The following is a 16,727-nucleotide window of genomic DNA, read 5'->3' as shown; positions in this document are numbered from 1 at the left end:
CCATATTATGTAATATGTCAAAATTACCTTACTCATTCAAATTAAATTATTAATGACTAAAAATTAAATATAAAGCTAAAAATATTATTTTTTACATTGTTTTTTTTAATTTACAAAATATCTTAATAATAAATTTACTAAAATACTCCTAATAATAAATATGTTTAGCTAAAATTATTATTGATTCTAATTTTTTTGGAATTTACTAAAATACCCCTAATATCAATACGTTTAGCTAAATTTTTTATTGATTCTAATTTTTTTAAATTTACTAAAATACCCTTAATATTAAATATGTTCAAATAAAATTATTATTAATTCTATTTTTTTAAATTTACTTAAATACCCCCAATATCAAATATGTTTAACTAAAATTATTATTGATTCTATTTTTTTTAAATTTATCAAAATACTCCAATATCAAATATCTTTACTTAAATTATTATTGATTCTAAATTTCACTTAATAATATGTTTAATTAAAATTATTACTTTTTTTACATTTGAATTTACAAAAATACTTCTAATAAAAAATTTACTAAAATACCCTTAATAAAAATATGTTTAATTAAAATTATTATCGATTATAATCTTTTCAAATTTACTAAAATACCCCTAATAACAAATATATTTAATTAAAATTAACATTATCACAATTAAATTCACTAAAAAAAACATTACTATTATCCAAATGAAAGTTACAAAGAAGTCTCAAAAGTAAAAAATTACTTGCACTAATAAGCATACATGCACAACTCTTATACAAGAACACAAACACATAAACAAAATAAAATCAATGTTACGACAGACAACCTCACACATAGAAAAATTATTACAATTATCGAGCGTGATATCTTCTCCTCCATTGGTTCCACATTTCTTGTGCAAGTTGATCTCTCCATCTACCCCAAGCATCACTCGTTTCAATATGGTGGATCGTCTCACCATCTACTCCAAGTATATTTTGATCTTCTATCTCATCAATAGGATCCACAACCATCACTCTTCTAATATGATTATGCAAAAGCAACAAGCAGTTATAATTCTTCCTTGAGTCTTAATAGGATAAAATGATCTTCCCCTTAAAATTTCCCATCTTGCTTTCAATACTCCAAATGCCCTTTTAATGACATTCCTAGCTTGTGAGTGTTTCATATTAAAAAACTCTTGAGCTGTACTGGGTTGATTATGTGGATTAAACTCACTCAAATGATATTTTTGTCCTCTATAAGGTGCCAAAAATCCTTCACAATTCATATATCTAGCATCACATAAGTAATAATGACCTAGTGTGACATACACAATTGAACAAAATTAATGAAAGATCAAATGGTTACTTTGATAACATATTAAAGTCTCAATAAAATACCTTGGGGAACACTAAACCCATTGCGAAATAGTGCATCTCGCAATACCCTAGAATCCGCAGCTGAACCCTCCAACCCGCCAGTATGTAGATAAATTGCATATCAGGAGCAACCACTCCAAGCACATTGGTTGTTATGTCACCTTTTCTGTTTCGATATCTAGGCTTGTCAGCCTCAAGAACATTGACTTTGATATGAGTACCATCTAAGGCTCCTAGGCAATCCTAAAATTCAAAACAAAGATCAATTAACTCAATCCTAAAGAACACCAACCATATGAGATTTAATAACATTAGCAAAATAAATTACCTTAAACCATTTCCATCGTTCATCCATTCTATCTTGGCTAAATGGTTGAGGTTTCTTCAGTAAGAGATTATGACATCTCAAAATAGCAAGCAATACATCATTAAACCGCCTACTAATTGTTTCTTCAGATCTCACAAATTGTCTCTTTATTACTCTAATTTTGACGTCATGTGCTATAATATATAAAAACATGGCAACCATTTCTTCCACACCCATATTCCTACTTGGTTCTAACCTTCCAACCCTTTTTAAGCATGTTACACAATGCATGAAAAGCACATCTATCCATTCTTGTGTTTTCTATACATGCTAGATCACTAAAATAAATAATTCTATCAACACTAACATCTCTTATTACTTGCCTACTATAACTATCATTCCATTCTCTTTTTTTTTTCAATTGCAATATAATCAAAATATAGCAAATCATCAACAACTTAACCATAAGGTCATTCATTAATTCGAAATGTAAAATCAAGCAGGCAATAACTTTCATCTTCTGTTTGGGATCCATTCTGCAAAAAAAATAAAATAAAATAAAATAAAATATTTAGCTAGAAGACTTAACTATTTATTTATTCTATGTAAACACTATGAACCTGCGGAAAGAGGGAGGAGAGGAAGTCTATGAAAACACTTGATTTATAGACTAGCCTTACCAATGTAAACAATATAATACATGAGCATTGATCGGCAAAACTCACTCAAAAATCTCATGTCATTCTAACATAAATTGGTGCTGATAACAAAATGAATAACCTGGGAAATACTGTCAATTTATTTAATTCTTACCCCCAAAGATAAGAACATATGAAAAAGACATTTCCGTGTTGCTCCAAATATAAGTAAAGTCCCAACAATAGACAAGTTACAACTTGACAAAACAGAATCATAAAACATGGAATGTATGAAAAAGAAGTTTTTATGTTGCTGCAAATGTAAGCTTCAACATAAAACAAATCACATTTTGACAAATCAAATCATGAAATATGGAACATGGACAGAACATCATGTACATGAACAGAGAACATCCGTTCAAGTAGAAAACTGGAAAAAAATATGATTTGTTGGAATAATGAACAGAAGAAAAACAAAATTGGTGATCGAGCATTAAATTGTCCCAGTACCTACATTTGTGATGTTTTATATACATTTTTGAATAAGGGTCTGTTGTAGTATCATAAAAAATTAAGGTATTTATATGAATAAGGAGCCTGATATTCCCTTACTTAAAATCATGAATACATGTAAGAATGTGGCCATCACATTGGTAAAATATTTAAACTCCACAAAGTACAACCTCAGAAATATTTCGCATATTAAATAATCCAAATCTTAAAATATTAAAATATTTAGTTAGAAGACTTTACTATTTATTTATTCTATATAATGATTACTATAGCAGGCTAAAATGTGGAAAGAATAAAAATAAGAATTACCATTTTATATTTTCCAAAATTCAAATACAATGGAATTAAAAAAATATATTAAGCTAACAAAATGAAATAAGAACATCTTCACACAACTCATGAACTGCATTCTTGTGATACCTACTAAATCCAATGCTATGAGTAGATCATATGTAATTCAGATTCCACCATTCTAGCATGTGTAAGAAGATTAACCTGATCAAAATCTTGAAGCTGTTTTACAGCTACTCAAAATACTCATTTCACCAAACTAAATAACACAGGACCAAAATAAGTAGTACTTCCCAATTCACACATAGGGATAAGATGAACATGCAGAGAATAAAAGTTGGCAAGTTCAAGAACTCGTCTTATTGTCAAAATTGGACCACCAAATTTTTTCATTCTCAGAACTTAAATCCAAAAGCACTATTAAGTCACTAAAGTATTCAGCAGTTTGACGAATCTGAGATGTGATGACTGATAAGCATGCAATGAAGAAGAACAAATAATAATAATAATAATAATAATAATAATAATAATAATAATAATAATAATAATAAATAGTAAAAAGAAGTTAGCAACCTGCCTTGAAGATTAGAGAGGTTGGCAATCTGACGAGGGATATCACCAGAGAGAGAATTGACATTGAGACACAAGTCAGTGAGGTGAGTCAAGGAGGAAATCTCCTTGGGTAAAATTCCACTGAGAGAGTTGAAGTGAAGATAGAGACCAGTCAAGCTCTTAAGACTAGAAATGGCAGCAGGTATGCTTCCAGATAGACCCTTTCCTTGCAGTGAGATATTCACTACAAGACCTTCTTGGTTGCAAGCCACGCCCTCAAAATGGGAGAAATATCTAAACCTCAAAAATGATTATCTCAGCGTATGCAGGACAAAGTTAACTTGGCTATAGAAATGCATTTGAGAAATTTTACAAAGTGCAGCATACATGAATCATCTTCAGAATACGTCCTCTCAGTTGAATCATATTCTACAATTGGAAGCTGAAAAGGAAGTAGAACATATCAAAATAAAGTGTGTACTTACTACAATATACAAACTGGTTCAGATCAAGAGTAATTCTTCCTTGTTTTGTAGTATCAAATGACAATCTTGCATTAGATGAGAGGCCTACTATGCAGTTGAAAGCAATCAAACAAGGACTAAATAAATTTCTTTCTCCATTGCATTATTTCTTTCTCCATCTGACTAATAAAGCATTTTCAACTTATTATCCCAAGAAAGGAGCATACAGAAATTAAGGCATGGATAATAGTAGTGTAAACAAACATTGAGAATTGAGATAGTTTTGGCTTAACCACTAGTAGTCAATGTGATGTGCAACTTCTCCAGGATGATTTACTACAAATTAAACTATGAAGATGTCTTACCGCACAGGCAGAGTAAAATGCAGGAAAATCCAGCGTGAAGCCAATCTTTACCAATGCCTGGAAACAGATTCGGAAAAGTTATTTAGAGTTGCATCCACAATCATATATAAGGTTGAAAAAACCTAGAACAAACTTAGAACAATTGTTTAGACGAATTGAAATAGATCTAGAAAATTGTTTCAATTCCAATTTCATTGAAACAATAAAACACATTCCAATTCCAATTCCAATATTTCAAACCTAGAACAAACCTGTGCTTGAAAAAGATCAACAGGAACAGGAAGATGTGAGGAGGGAGAGGGGTGAGAGAGACGACACGAATAGGAAGCACAACTCGAGCAGAGACGGAGGCGAGAGATGCGCGAGCAACCGAGCTCAGAGGAAGGAGAGAGGCCAGACGCAAGCGCGAGCACGAACACGAACGCGAACACGAACAGAGGTGAGATGTGATGATGAACACGAACGCGAACGGTTGATAGTGAATCTTCCTTCTAGAATAAGGAGCTCGGTGGTCGTGCGAATCCAGATCAGCGGCGAGGCGGCGCCGACGTCGGTGGAGCCTCCATGAATTTGGGGGAAAATTTGGCTAGGGTTTCGTTTTCATGGAGGAGTTGCTCTGCTAGGGTTTAGTTTTTTGTGAAATGAGTGAAAAATCTGAAGAAAGAGGGTTAGAGTTGAAGGGCATTTTAGTCTTTTTGCATTGTGATATACATTCCATTCCCATTGGAATTAAAGATAACCATGGAGAAGATGGGAATGAAATGGGTGGGATTTTGATTCCAGGGAATAAAATATACCCAGGAATAAATTTTTAACTCTTGAATCAAACATGGGAATAAGATATTCCCATCTCAACATTCCTGGGAATACACTTGTATTACCTTGTCATTGGAAGCTACAAAAAAAAGTGTTCCACCAAAGAAATTAAGTCTAAATCCAAACTCAAGTGTATCCATGTTGAGTTTGGAAAATTTGAATTATGATGATGATCAAATATTGTTAAAAATATTAATTACAAAATTATTAAGTTAATTTTTAATTTCAATTAGTTGATTAATAATTTTATTAATGTACAGGTTTTATTATTGGGCCAAAATTCATATGAGTCCAATATGGTGAGAAAGTATTCAACCTTGGTACAAAAATAATTCCAAACAAAGTGGCTGAATTATTTTTGATGCATAAGCAAATGCTTATTGGACCAGGAAACTAATGTGAAGCCCAAAACAAATTCTTTTTGATCCAACAAAGTGTTGGTCCGAAATTGAAGAAGAAAGAAAGGAATTGGAGCATGCTTTTCCACGGTTACCTTTCTCCATGGGTTATGGAATTCAAAGTTTAATTAAATTGAATGCATGCATTGGTAACAAGAAAGAGAAAATTCAAATTGATTTGATTGCTTTAAATGTTCCACACGTTACTATGCATAGGGAAATGGTGGTGGGATTTAATTAGTTTTAATTTCATTCATTGCTTCCAAAGCTTTTTCTCTCTTCTCTCTCCTTTCTCTTTGCATTCAGTCATGTCATACAGGAAGGAAGAAAGAAGAAGTTATCAGAGAAAGAGTGAAGCTATGAAGAAGGAAAAAGGCTAGGTTGTTGATGGCCTTTAGAAAAAAAAGATCTAAGACATGGCGTGGTTGAGATCTTTGCCACTAAAGACAAGATGTGAAGAAGAAACTTCAAGATCTTCAGGCCAAAAATATAGAAGATCGGTTTCGGTCAGAGAGGAAGATCTCTGTGGTAAGAGCTCGTTTCCACTTTTATTCATCCATCACAGGAGGTAGCTTATGTAGCTACATGGAGGAAGAAGCAAATGTGGAAAAGAAGGAGCTGTCAACGATCAGAGATCCATCAAGGGTTGGAAGTCTTTCTTGGAGTCAAAGTCAAGATGGAGGGCTCAGATTGATGAAGCTTGATGAGAAGGAATGAGAGAGAGGTACATGCATGTTGATTTGCTTTCGATTTTTCCTCTCTCTTATCTCTGTTCGAACCAGCTGTTTGTTGGAGAAGATGTTGGTGGCTTGGTTGAACTGGTTTCAACCTTGGAAGCTTCCCCTTCTATAATAAGGGTGAACGGCCAAGGGTTGAGACAAGGAGAGTAAGCACAGAGTTCTCATAGCTATCCTAAGCTAACAGAAGTTCTTCTCCTTCAATGTGTTTCATTTTATTTTCTTTTCTTTAGTTTTGTCTGTCTGAGTCTCATGGTGAAAAAGACAAATAGAGTGAGGTTTGTAAGAAAAAGCCAATGAGAGGAAAAAGGCAGAGAGTGAAAAAATTAAAGAAAAAGCCATAGATATCTAAGAGTTTCTTTGTACATCTGTGTTGTGTTTCATGATCCTGGGATTCCCTTGCAAGTTGGGTTAGCACTTTGCGGTTGAAAGCTTGGTAGGTGACCAAGTCAAGTTCAGTTTTGGAGATAGATTCTGGACTTGTCTCGGATAGGAATGGGCAGTTCCTAGGGAAGAGATGGTGTATGTAATCTGTTTGATTATAGTAAAATTCCGTCACTGTTGTGATGGAGACTGGATGTAGGCTGCATTGCACTTAGCAGCTGAATCAGAATACTTCTGGGTATGATTCTCTCTTTCTCTTCTACTCCATTTCTGTTTCTGTTGCGCAAGAGACAAAATTGAGAAATATCTCCTAATCGGTTACGAGACAAAAAGAAAATATCTCTCGACTGGTTGTGAGACAAAAAGCAGAAATATCTCCTAAAGTTATTCTAAAAGGCAGAAAGTAATTTTTAGGGAAAGGGGGCTAAGATTCAACCCGCCTTCTTTTAGCCACTGATTACCATCAATCCATATACTTCACCAGCCTCGCTCCAAGATCATCTTCTTTGGATTTACAATGAACTATTAAGTCTTCATGCTTTTCCATGTAATTTTGGATGGTCACTTGTATTTTTGGTGAAAATTCGCCGCTACTTAATAATAATAATTGAACCATAAGAAGAAGGACAAGTCATACCATGAAAATGCTTCTAGCACAAAGACCAATTGATATATATATATATATATATATATATATATATATATATATATATATATATATGTCTGAAATTATTGTTGTGTGTATATATTAAGGTTATGAGAATCAAACCGGTCATCGAATCAGTTAAGTGACTGGTTCGATGGTTCAATGGTTCAATCGGAGTCAAACTGTTTTAATTCAATATACAATAAAATTGTTAAAATTTAATATGCATATAGATATTATAAAAACTAAAGCAGTAACTTGGTATAAATATTTGTACATTTCAGTATAAAAGAGACAAGCAAATCATAATTAAATCAATTTTCTTTTTTATTCTCAAATTCTCTTTCACTCTATGACTTCTTGGCTCTTGCACAACAATAAAGTGGTGCTGGTGCTGCATAATTCTCCTTTCCAAATTCATCATCTCAGAGCAATTCTTTTATCCCTAATGACATTCTTGGCAACAACATACACTTCTTACTTTTTGAGGCTAGAACCAAGAAAATCAAATTCAATAATCATAAAAAAGAATTCAGAATAACATACTTACATAAAAATTCAAATCACTATCAAGTAGCAACACATAATTCAGAATCACAAAAAATTTTAACAAAGACTTCTAATCAAGTATTCAACAATAATTAAATTCAACATATCATCCAGTTAATTCACCAAAACTTAATATAGCCGAATTCAACAGACCAGAATTGAATTTATATAGAAAAATTCAAAATACCAAAATTTCAAATTCAGAATTCTAAAATTGAACTTAAACAGAACAAGAACCCAAATCTGCCCAGAATTCTAAAATTGAACTTAAACAGAACAATGTAAAACTAGGTTAATTAATGGCTAATTAATCCACAAATGAGGATTTATTCTAGAAAGAAAAAAATGTAATTTTTATGACTTAATATGATAGAGGAGATTGAGACGAGAATTTCAGTACCAATTTTGTAGAAATCAGACTAAGATTGAACCGAATGGGCCAAACCGGGCCAACCGGACCCAAAGTAGGCCCTTGGCCCAACTAAACTAAACCTAATACACTCATTTCAGCACTCTCTCTCCTCACTTATCACTCAAACACGCTGAAATGGGGGCAAGAATGGGGGAAGAACACTCTCTCCAAGTTCTAACCCTTGTTTGAACTTCAAACCACCATAACTTTTGATCTAGAGTTTCGATTGCCGCACCGTTTGTGGCCACGCGTTCACTGCAGAGAGCTCTACAAAACTCATACAATCAATCTTGAGGTAAGCCACAGTTTGCTCTTCGAATTTCCAGCCTTAGTTTCGAGTTTCATGAGCAAAAATGTTGAGATTTTGGACTCTTTGATGTTATAGGACCCAACTCTCTTGAAGGAGAAGATTAATCTTGTTTCCTTGGATCTTGGGTGTGGTAAGATTCTTAACCCTAGTGTAATTGATTGTTCTATGATGTTTGGGTATTGAGATGTTGTGTATGGGTATGATGATTATGGCTTAGGTTGTGTATATGTGAATATTTGAGACTTTGAAAAGCTTGAAGAGGGTTTTGTATGCAAAAATCTGTTCTTGGAGGTGTTGAGACCTTGAGAGCTTGAGAAAAATTGGTTTGGAAGTGCTCCGGTTGAGCTTGGGAAATTGGCTAAGGTATGGTCTCGGTTTCTCGTATCTAATATGTAATGTGGTAGGAAATACTTAGGTTAGAGGCCCTAAGATAGGTATTGAATTGTTGATGTTATTGAATGGTTGAGATATATGATGTGGTCATATATGTGATGATGATTATTGATGCCTTGTTGGTATGATGTATGAGAAATATGCATGTTGTGATATATGCTTGATGATTGATTAAGGTTGAATTATGGGTGAAACCATGTTGATGGTGAGTATGATATTGATTATGTACAATGAAGGTTGATTGGAAATGGTATTATTGGAAATTGGGATGAGAAAGTATGTATGACATGTCTATGTGTTTGTCTCTTAGCCATTTGATTGAGAAGTGTTAAAATGGTGGGATGATGTTTTGTGAATTGTGGTAAAGTGTTAATGTGTGAGTTGAGGAGGCTTGACGTTGTTTTTGGTACATGTTGATTGATTTCAAAAAGGGATGAAATTGGCATGTTTTGGTTGATTTTGAAAAGAGTTGAAAATGGCTTGTTTTGAAAATGGCACTTTGTGGTTTTGTATGAAAACACGGTTTTTGGGCATATTTTGATGGGACATAACTTGGACTACGGATCCTCGTTTTGTACCAAACTTGTTTAGAAATGAAATTGGATTCGGGATGTTCATGCCGTTCGAAGAACGGGCGAAAAATGTTTTGAAATGAAGAAGTTATGTCCGTTGGAAGATTGAGGGTTTTATATGTGGATTCTGCAGCTTTTAACTTAGAAAAATTTTAATCATAATACCCACCCACGCGTAGGCGTGCTTGACGCGTACGCGTCGTTTTTCAAAAAGGCACCATCCACGTGCGCGTCGATGTGATGCAACCAATGCCCAGCCATTCTTCCCGAGAGTTGTGCCAGTTGCGTGGGGCACAAATGTACCCACGCATACGCGTGGCTGACGCGTACGTGTCATTTGGCTATTTTTCAATCCACTCGTCCGTGTGTATGACGCATACGCGTCGATGAGCTTTGTGGCCATCCACGCGTGCGCGTGGAGTACGCGTACGTGTGGCCCTGTTTTCATCTCAAAGTTAATTTTTGAGTTTTAAAAGCCAAATTTCACACTTCTAAGCCTCTTATCTCACCACTTGTGTCTTAAATCATTATGGTATGCCTAGCAATGAGAAAAGGAGCTAGGGGGTGTGGGACTTGCGAGTGAAGCAAGGAAAAAACGAATGATCAATGAGGATCAAAGATGATTATGTGAGATGCGAAGGATGGCGGTGGAAGTGCTTGTTATGCCATGAGCCGAAGGGCCGTAATTGTTAATGAATTGGCTAGTTATGGATTTAACCGTGAGGCGGATGGCTGGATTATTGCCGTGTTACGGCGGAGCCATGATTATGGCTAAGTATAAATGCATATATGCTATTGAATGAATTGTGAATGTGTGCACTTCCACTATCGGAGATAAGAGTTTCCTTGGGAGGAAGCAGTGGCTAGCCACCACGTGCTCCAGATTGAGACTCGAAGCTCTTTTAACCCTATGTCGTCAGGGTGGCTGGGCACTGTGAAAGCCCCGGATGAGCTCACCCCCATAAATATTCACCAGTGAGGATGATGGATATGGATCATGATTATGATCAAGTTTATATTGAGTATAACTCGAGTTGGGAAGACACGACAGAGGGACAGTCCAATGGTTAGCTACCAGGACTTGTCGGGTTTGCTCTATAACCGACAGATGATATCATCATCCATTAGGGACAGGCATTCATTATATGCATACTATGTGAATTGTTTGAGATTGCCTATTTGACTGCATATTACTTGCTATCTGTCTAAATGCCTTATCTGTTCCTACTTGCATATCTCTTGTCTGACATAATTATGTTTGCCATATTATACTCCTACTGGTGGTTGGGAGGTCTGAAGGAATTGAAAAGGGAATTATTAGTTAGACTGAAAGATCTTTAGTCAGATGCCCTTTATGGTTTAGCTTGTTTATAAGCTTTGATTTTATCTGGAGGAAGTTCTAGGATTGCCTTTGGCTTTCCTCTATTATTACATGTTATATATGTGGGAACTGTTACCATGCTGAGAACCTCTAGTTCTCACCCATGCGGATTTTGTGGTTTTCAGATGCAGGACGCGAGGCTTCTCGTTGAGGCATGCTGGAGACTTCCGGATTAGCGAAGATCCTTTGTTCTTGGGGCTCTGTCTTAGTCTTATATGTTTTGCATAGATACTTTTATCTCCATTAAATAATACAAACTGTGATGACTCCTCTTATAGGAGATTTTGGAGAATAGGTTCTCAGTTTTTGTGTCCCTTTGGGTTTTTCTTATTTATTTACATGTATATATTGCTATGCTCGGGCCGGTTATCTTCACAACATGATTTTGAGACTTGATATTCCTGTTTTTGACACTCTTTTGTATATATATAATCTCGCGTTGGTTTATCCTTGTCCGTTACGTTATCGATCGAAGTGTTGCGCTTTCGAGTTACGAATTTTGTTTTACCCCTTTTTCTACAAAGGCTCCTAGCTATAATCATTATTCACACTACTATATGTACTAAACTTTTATTTTAGAGGTCATAATACCTTGCTATCTCTGAATTATGACTTAAGCATAAGACTCTATATGGTAGGGTGTTACAAACAAAACCCTAAATCTGCCCATAATTGTAAAATTGAACTTAAACAGAACAAGAACAAAACCCAAATCTACCAAGAATTCTAAATCTGAAGTTCTGAACTCAAATCTGCCCTAAATTCTTTGTTGAATAAAAATTTAATTGAAAAAAACCAAAAATCCATGAACTCAAATCTGCCCAATTCATATAGTTTTGTCACCAAATAAACAAAATTAATTGAAAACAAAAAGATTGAAGCACTCATCGTAGGAGACCATAGAAGGCCAGAGCCAGGCGACGACCAACGCTCCAGTGACAGTGACGACAACAAGCTGACGACCACGACGATGCCAAGCCGACGACCAGACGATGCCAAAGCTTCGGTGACGGTGACGGCGACACTTTGATCTGCGAGAGCTGCCTCGACCCGTGATGCTGACGCTTCGACCCGCGACAATGACGCTCCGACATTTGTTGGAGGTAACTGTGTTTGTAGGAAGAAGGTTGCAGAGCAAATTAGGGTTGAGAGGTGACCAGGGCTCTTTGAAGAGGAAAGTGGGCTCAGCATTCAGCAACGTTATATATTTCAGCATTTTTTACCTTTTTTTTCACCAGCACCAAAACGACGCAGTTTCGTGGCTTTGGGGGAAAATCGGTACTTGCTGAAACCCGATCGATTCGGTCGGTTCATCGGTTAACCGCCGGTTCGACCAATTTTTTATCGATTTTTTGCAAGACGGTTATAAGTGGACCGGATTGGCTAACTGACCGGTTTTCGATTAACCTAGTTAAATTGGCTGGTCCGATCCGGTTTTTAGAACTTTGGAACTTAGTGAGTGGTAATGGGAATGTGAATGTGAGACCAATTGCTTGAAGTTTGCAGTGACTTAGTCTTTGCTGGTTAATAGTTTCCTTCAAGCTCCCCAGCTCCTTTCAAAGCTGGTAGGGGTAGAGGCGACAAATTTGGAGTTTCGGAAGAGGTGAAAGGTGAGGGAGAAGTAGAGGTTGCAGTTGAAATCGGAGTCGAAGAGGTGGAGGGAGGAAGAAGGGTGGTGATGGCGGTGGTGATGATGATAATGGTAGCAGTGATGGTGGTAGTTGGGGAGGAGAGTGGTGGTAGAGTTTGGGATTGGAGGAGCTGAGAATATTGAGAGAGAGAGAGAGAGAGAGGGGGGGGGAGAGACGATGGTGGTAGTGGTGGAGAGAAGGATAGTTTGGTAATTTTATTTAATATTTTAGGATTTAGATAATTTTGCTTGCAAAAGCCATTTTTATGGGTACAAATGGTAATTTTCGTCTTCTATGGGTAGATATATCAGCGTTTTCAACTTTCATGTGTAGAAATAGTAGTTTACTCTATTAAAAAAAATAAAATAAAAGCTCAAAAGTCCAAAAATAAAACCAAAGCTCAAGTGTTCCAATAAAATGTCACAGTATTTCAATCACAGAATCAAAGCCAGAAGAGACACAAGATAGACATGGTCAAAATCAACAAAAGATAACCATTGCAGTTACATTAAAACAGGATCAGCATCCGCAGTCACCAAAATAGTCATATCATTGAAAATTAATGATTGAATAACTAAAAAAATTTAAAAGCTCACCTTAATTGCTCGCAGAGAAGAGGGAGATAGAGAATCGAGCCACAGCGGCGGCACAACGTAAGCACAGCAGAAGACGTGTGTGACACGAAGACGCAGAGGAAGACGTGTGTAGCGCGGTAATGCAGAGGAAGACGCGAGCGGCGCTGTGGTGGGACCAGTGAGAGAGCAATCAAGCTGAGGCGAGGCGACGAGCAACGACAAGGAGCCAACGAGAGAGAGAGAGAGAGAGAGAGAGAGAGAGAGAGAGAGAGAGAGAGAGAGAGAGAGAGAGAGAGAGAGAGAGACTGCGACTTTGCGGAGGCTGAGTGAGGATGTAAGATTGAGAAAGAGTAAGGTTCACTTCTAGGGTTAGGTTAAGGTTTTTTTTTAAAACCACAAACAACATTGTTTTGTGGCAAGAGGAAAAAATGATCAAACCCATCGGTTATTTAAAATTGTTGTTTCACTGATTTTGTTAAAACCTGCCGGTCCAAATTACTTCCCACTGATTAATTCCTTCCGAAGCTACTATTCACACTCCTCTAAATCAGTCTTTGAAATGTGTTATCCATCGTTATAGATAGATTGAATTTTTTTTCTAATATGAAGATAAAAAATTTGAGAGTCAAATTTTATGATAAAATTTTACAAATATGCAAAAATGACCTTTAAATATGTAATTTTATAATAATAAAAAATTTATAAATACAAAATTGACTGTAGATTTCTAATATTAATTAAAAATAAATAAATTATAAACACAAATCTGTTTCTCAAATTTTTGTATCCAAATTTAAGCTTCAAATTTGTTCTATTTGTCTTCCACAATTTTATGATATACTCTTTGTCTTTATGATACAATAAAACATACAGTCTTTCAATTTTAAAATAAAAAATACATTTTTTCGCTATGAAAAATAAATATATTCATTTATATCTGCTGTGCATGAATGTTTATTTGCCGAATTGATTTAATTTTATCTTTAATATTTTATTTATTTTTATTTTGTATTGAATATTTTAAATATATTTTAATCATACATAGTATTTGCATTTATAACTTTCCTAAATTTATTTATCCTTTATTTGACCAATTGACTCTCAACCTCTATAAATATATAGCCATCAGTTTTTAAGAACAAAAAGTATTATTGAAAATGTCTGCAAGAGTGAAATGTATCATGTTCTTATTCTTGTTGGTTGTGTTACGACCACTTTTTGTCAATAGTCAGTCAACAGTTTATGTTAAAAATGCTGTAGAGGGCAATTTGAAACTTACTATTCACTGCAAATCTAAGGATGAAGATCTTGGAGCAGTGACTCTCAACCCAAATCAATCCTATCGGTTTGTTGTCTTTCCTAAATTTTTCGGCGGGACATTATATTTTTGCACTTTTCGTTGGCCAGGTTCATGTCATTGGTTTGACATATATGTAGAAAGTAGAGATCTAAAAATTTGTTATGATGATCATCCAACTGCATGTAACTGGATTATAAAGAAGGCTGGACCATGCCAAGATTCACCTCTTTCGAATCAATGTTTCAAATGGAATCCAAACACGTGTGTTCCATGACAAAAAAAATGTTGATTTTAATGAAATAAAATAAATGAATTCTTGAATCACAAACAGTTTAAAAAAGTTTCTAATAATTTTATTTTATGTCTATTTCTAATTGATCCTTGATAAAGAACGAAAGATTTATTTTATGTTTAATTGTTCTGTCGGTCTCTATAATTTTATAAAATTTACAATTAGATTCTTATATTTTTTTTAATTGGATCCACCGAATATTTTTTCGCAAATTGAATATATAAATTAAACAATTAAGAATCTAATTAGATTGATTATATATTATTTGAAAAAATATTTAGCTAATTTTAATTTTTTGACGTAAAAATAATCTATTTACAAAATTAAAAGCATTATAGAGACTTAATATATATATATATATATATATATATATATATATATATATATATATCATTATAAATTTAGTAAATTATAAAGACTAATAAAATAATTAAATTTTTATTTTATATATTTAGGAATAAACTAATATTTCTGATCATAAAAAGTTTCAATAATACTAATTTTAATAAAATAGGATAGAATGTAGTTTAATTTGTCTCTAATTTTTGAAAAAAATTTAAAATTTTTTAATATTAAAATTATTTTGATTTTATTTCTATTATTTTTTATAAATTTTAATTTTATTCAAAATTTTAAAATTTTTATAGTCAATGTGTGGTTAATATATATTTTTTTATTTTATCCTATTTCGTCACTGCTCTCCTCTCTCTCTCCCAACGTCCCAAGCCTATTCTTATCGCAACTTATTAATATATATTTTCCTTTTAACCTCAAGCTTTAAGAGATCGTTATTAATATATACAAGTTGACCATAAAAAATTTAAAATTATAGGATAAAATTAAAATTTATCAAAAAATTAAGAACAAAATTAAAATAAATTCAACGTTAGAGATATTTTTAAAATTTTTAAAAAATATTAAGAACAAAATATACTTCACCCAATAAAATATAATTTAATTCGATACCTATAAAAAATTGATTAATTTAATAAAATAAAAAATTGAAATGACTTGAAATTTAAAAAATAAAAGAATAATTTATACCATCTTTATATATTATTACAAAAATGAAGAAGTTTGGAGTGAAAAACTGCTTAAGTGCGATACGAATATATGTTTTATTTTTTTATGGTTAAAGAAGCAAATATCCGAAATGAAAAGTATGAAGTACAACATAAATCTCTCTAAACTAAAAACTAACCAAAGATTAAACAGATATAGAGATATTAAAAAAAACTAATTAAAACTAACCCACGAAAACAAGACCTACACAATAAAAAAACTCAACCATCATGTAAAATACATACGCCTAGATGAAAGCTAAAAAGACAAAAATATAATATAATTGAAGAAAAATAATAAAATATAAAATCCTAAACTCAAATCTATTCAATACTTTTATATTTAGTTTTTTCCTCAATATTTATATTTGATTTTAATTTTATCTTTAATATTTAGTTTATTTATTTTTCTTTTGTATCTAATATTTTAAATATGTTTTAGTTAAATCGTTACTGTATGTATAAAATAAAATTAAAGCATGGTGTTTGCATTTATAATTTTTTTTAAATTAACTGAGATAATGTTCAATTTGGTTCCTAAATTTATATAAGGACCTGAATTTAATTTTAAAATTTTAATTACCTCCTGTATTTAGTCCTTATATTGTACAAATGTGACTTATATTAATTTCTAGAACAATTTTTGATGCACATACATACATTAACGAAATATTGATGTTCATAACTAGATGTCACGTTGTTAGATTAATACAATATCATTCGAGTATTAGTATTGGCACTCAAATAGTGGTGTTTATTGAATTTTTTTCTCTCAAAATAAGTGATACGACTT

The 16,727-nt window shown here is 33.4% G+C and overlaps 1 protein-coding gene and 1 long non-coding RNA gene across 3 annotated transcripts; both read right to left on the bottom strand.

Annotated features, from left to right (window-relative positions):
- Nucleotides 1-695: 695 nt before the first annotated feature.
- LOC112741498 (uncharacterized) lies at nucleotides 696-3,037 on the bottom strand. 2 transcript variants are annotated; one of them, XM_025790511.3, is made up of 3 exons: nucleotides 1,676-3,037; nucleotides 1,369-1,590; nucleotides 696-1,285 (listed from the first exon to the last, which is right to left on the bottom strand). In XM_025790511.3, the coding sequence occupies exons 1-3, from the start codon at nucleotides 1,943-1,945 to the stop codon at nucleotides 1,253-1,255; spliced, it is 525 nt and encodes a 174-aa protein (XP_025646296.1). In that variant the 5' UTR covers nucleotides 1,946-3,037; the 3' UTR covers nucleotides 696-1,252. The 2 variants fall into 2 exon arrangements, with proteins under 2 accessions (XP_025646296.1, XP_025646295.1); XM_025790510.3 differs by having other exon boundaries at nucleotides 696-1,243.
- A 904-nt stretch (nucleotides 3,038-3,941) lies between these two features.
- Nucleotides 3,942-4,194, bottom strand: LOC140178808 (uncharacterized). The gene is made up of 2 exons (XR_011871734.1): nucleotides 4,134-4,194; nucleotides 3,942-4,090 (listed from the first exon to the last, which is right to left on the bottom strand). It is a non-coding gene; the product is annotated as an uncharacterized lncRNA (long non-coding RNA).
- Nucleotides 4,195-16,727: the final 12,533 nt, after the last annotated feature.

The sequence above is a fragment of the Arachis hypogaea genome, chromosome 14, assembly GCF_003086295.3.
Source record: "Arachis hypogaea cultivar Tifrunner chromosome 14, arahy.Tifrunner.gnm2.J5K5, whole genome shotgun sequence".
Taxonomy (NCBI): domain Eukaryota; kingdom Viridiplantae; phylum Streptophyta; class Magnoliopsida; order Fabales; family Fabaceae; genus Arachis; species Arachis hypogaea.
This window is presented reverse-complemented; position numbering and strand designations above follow the sequence as displayed.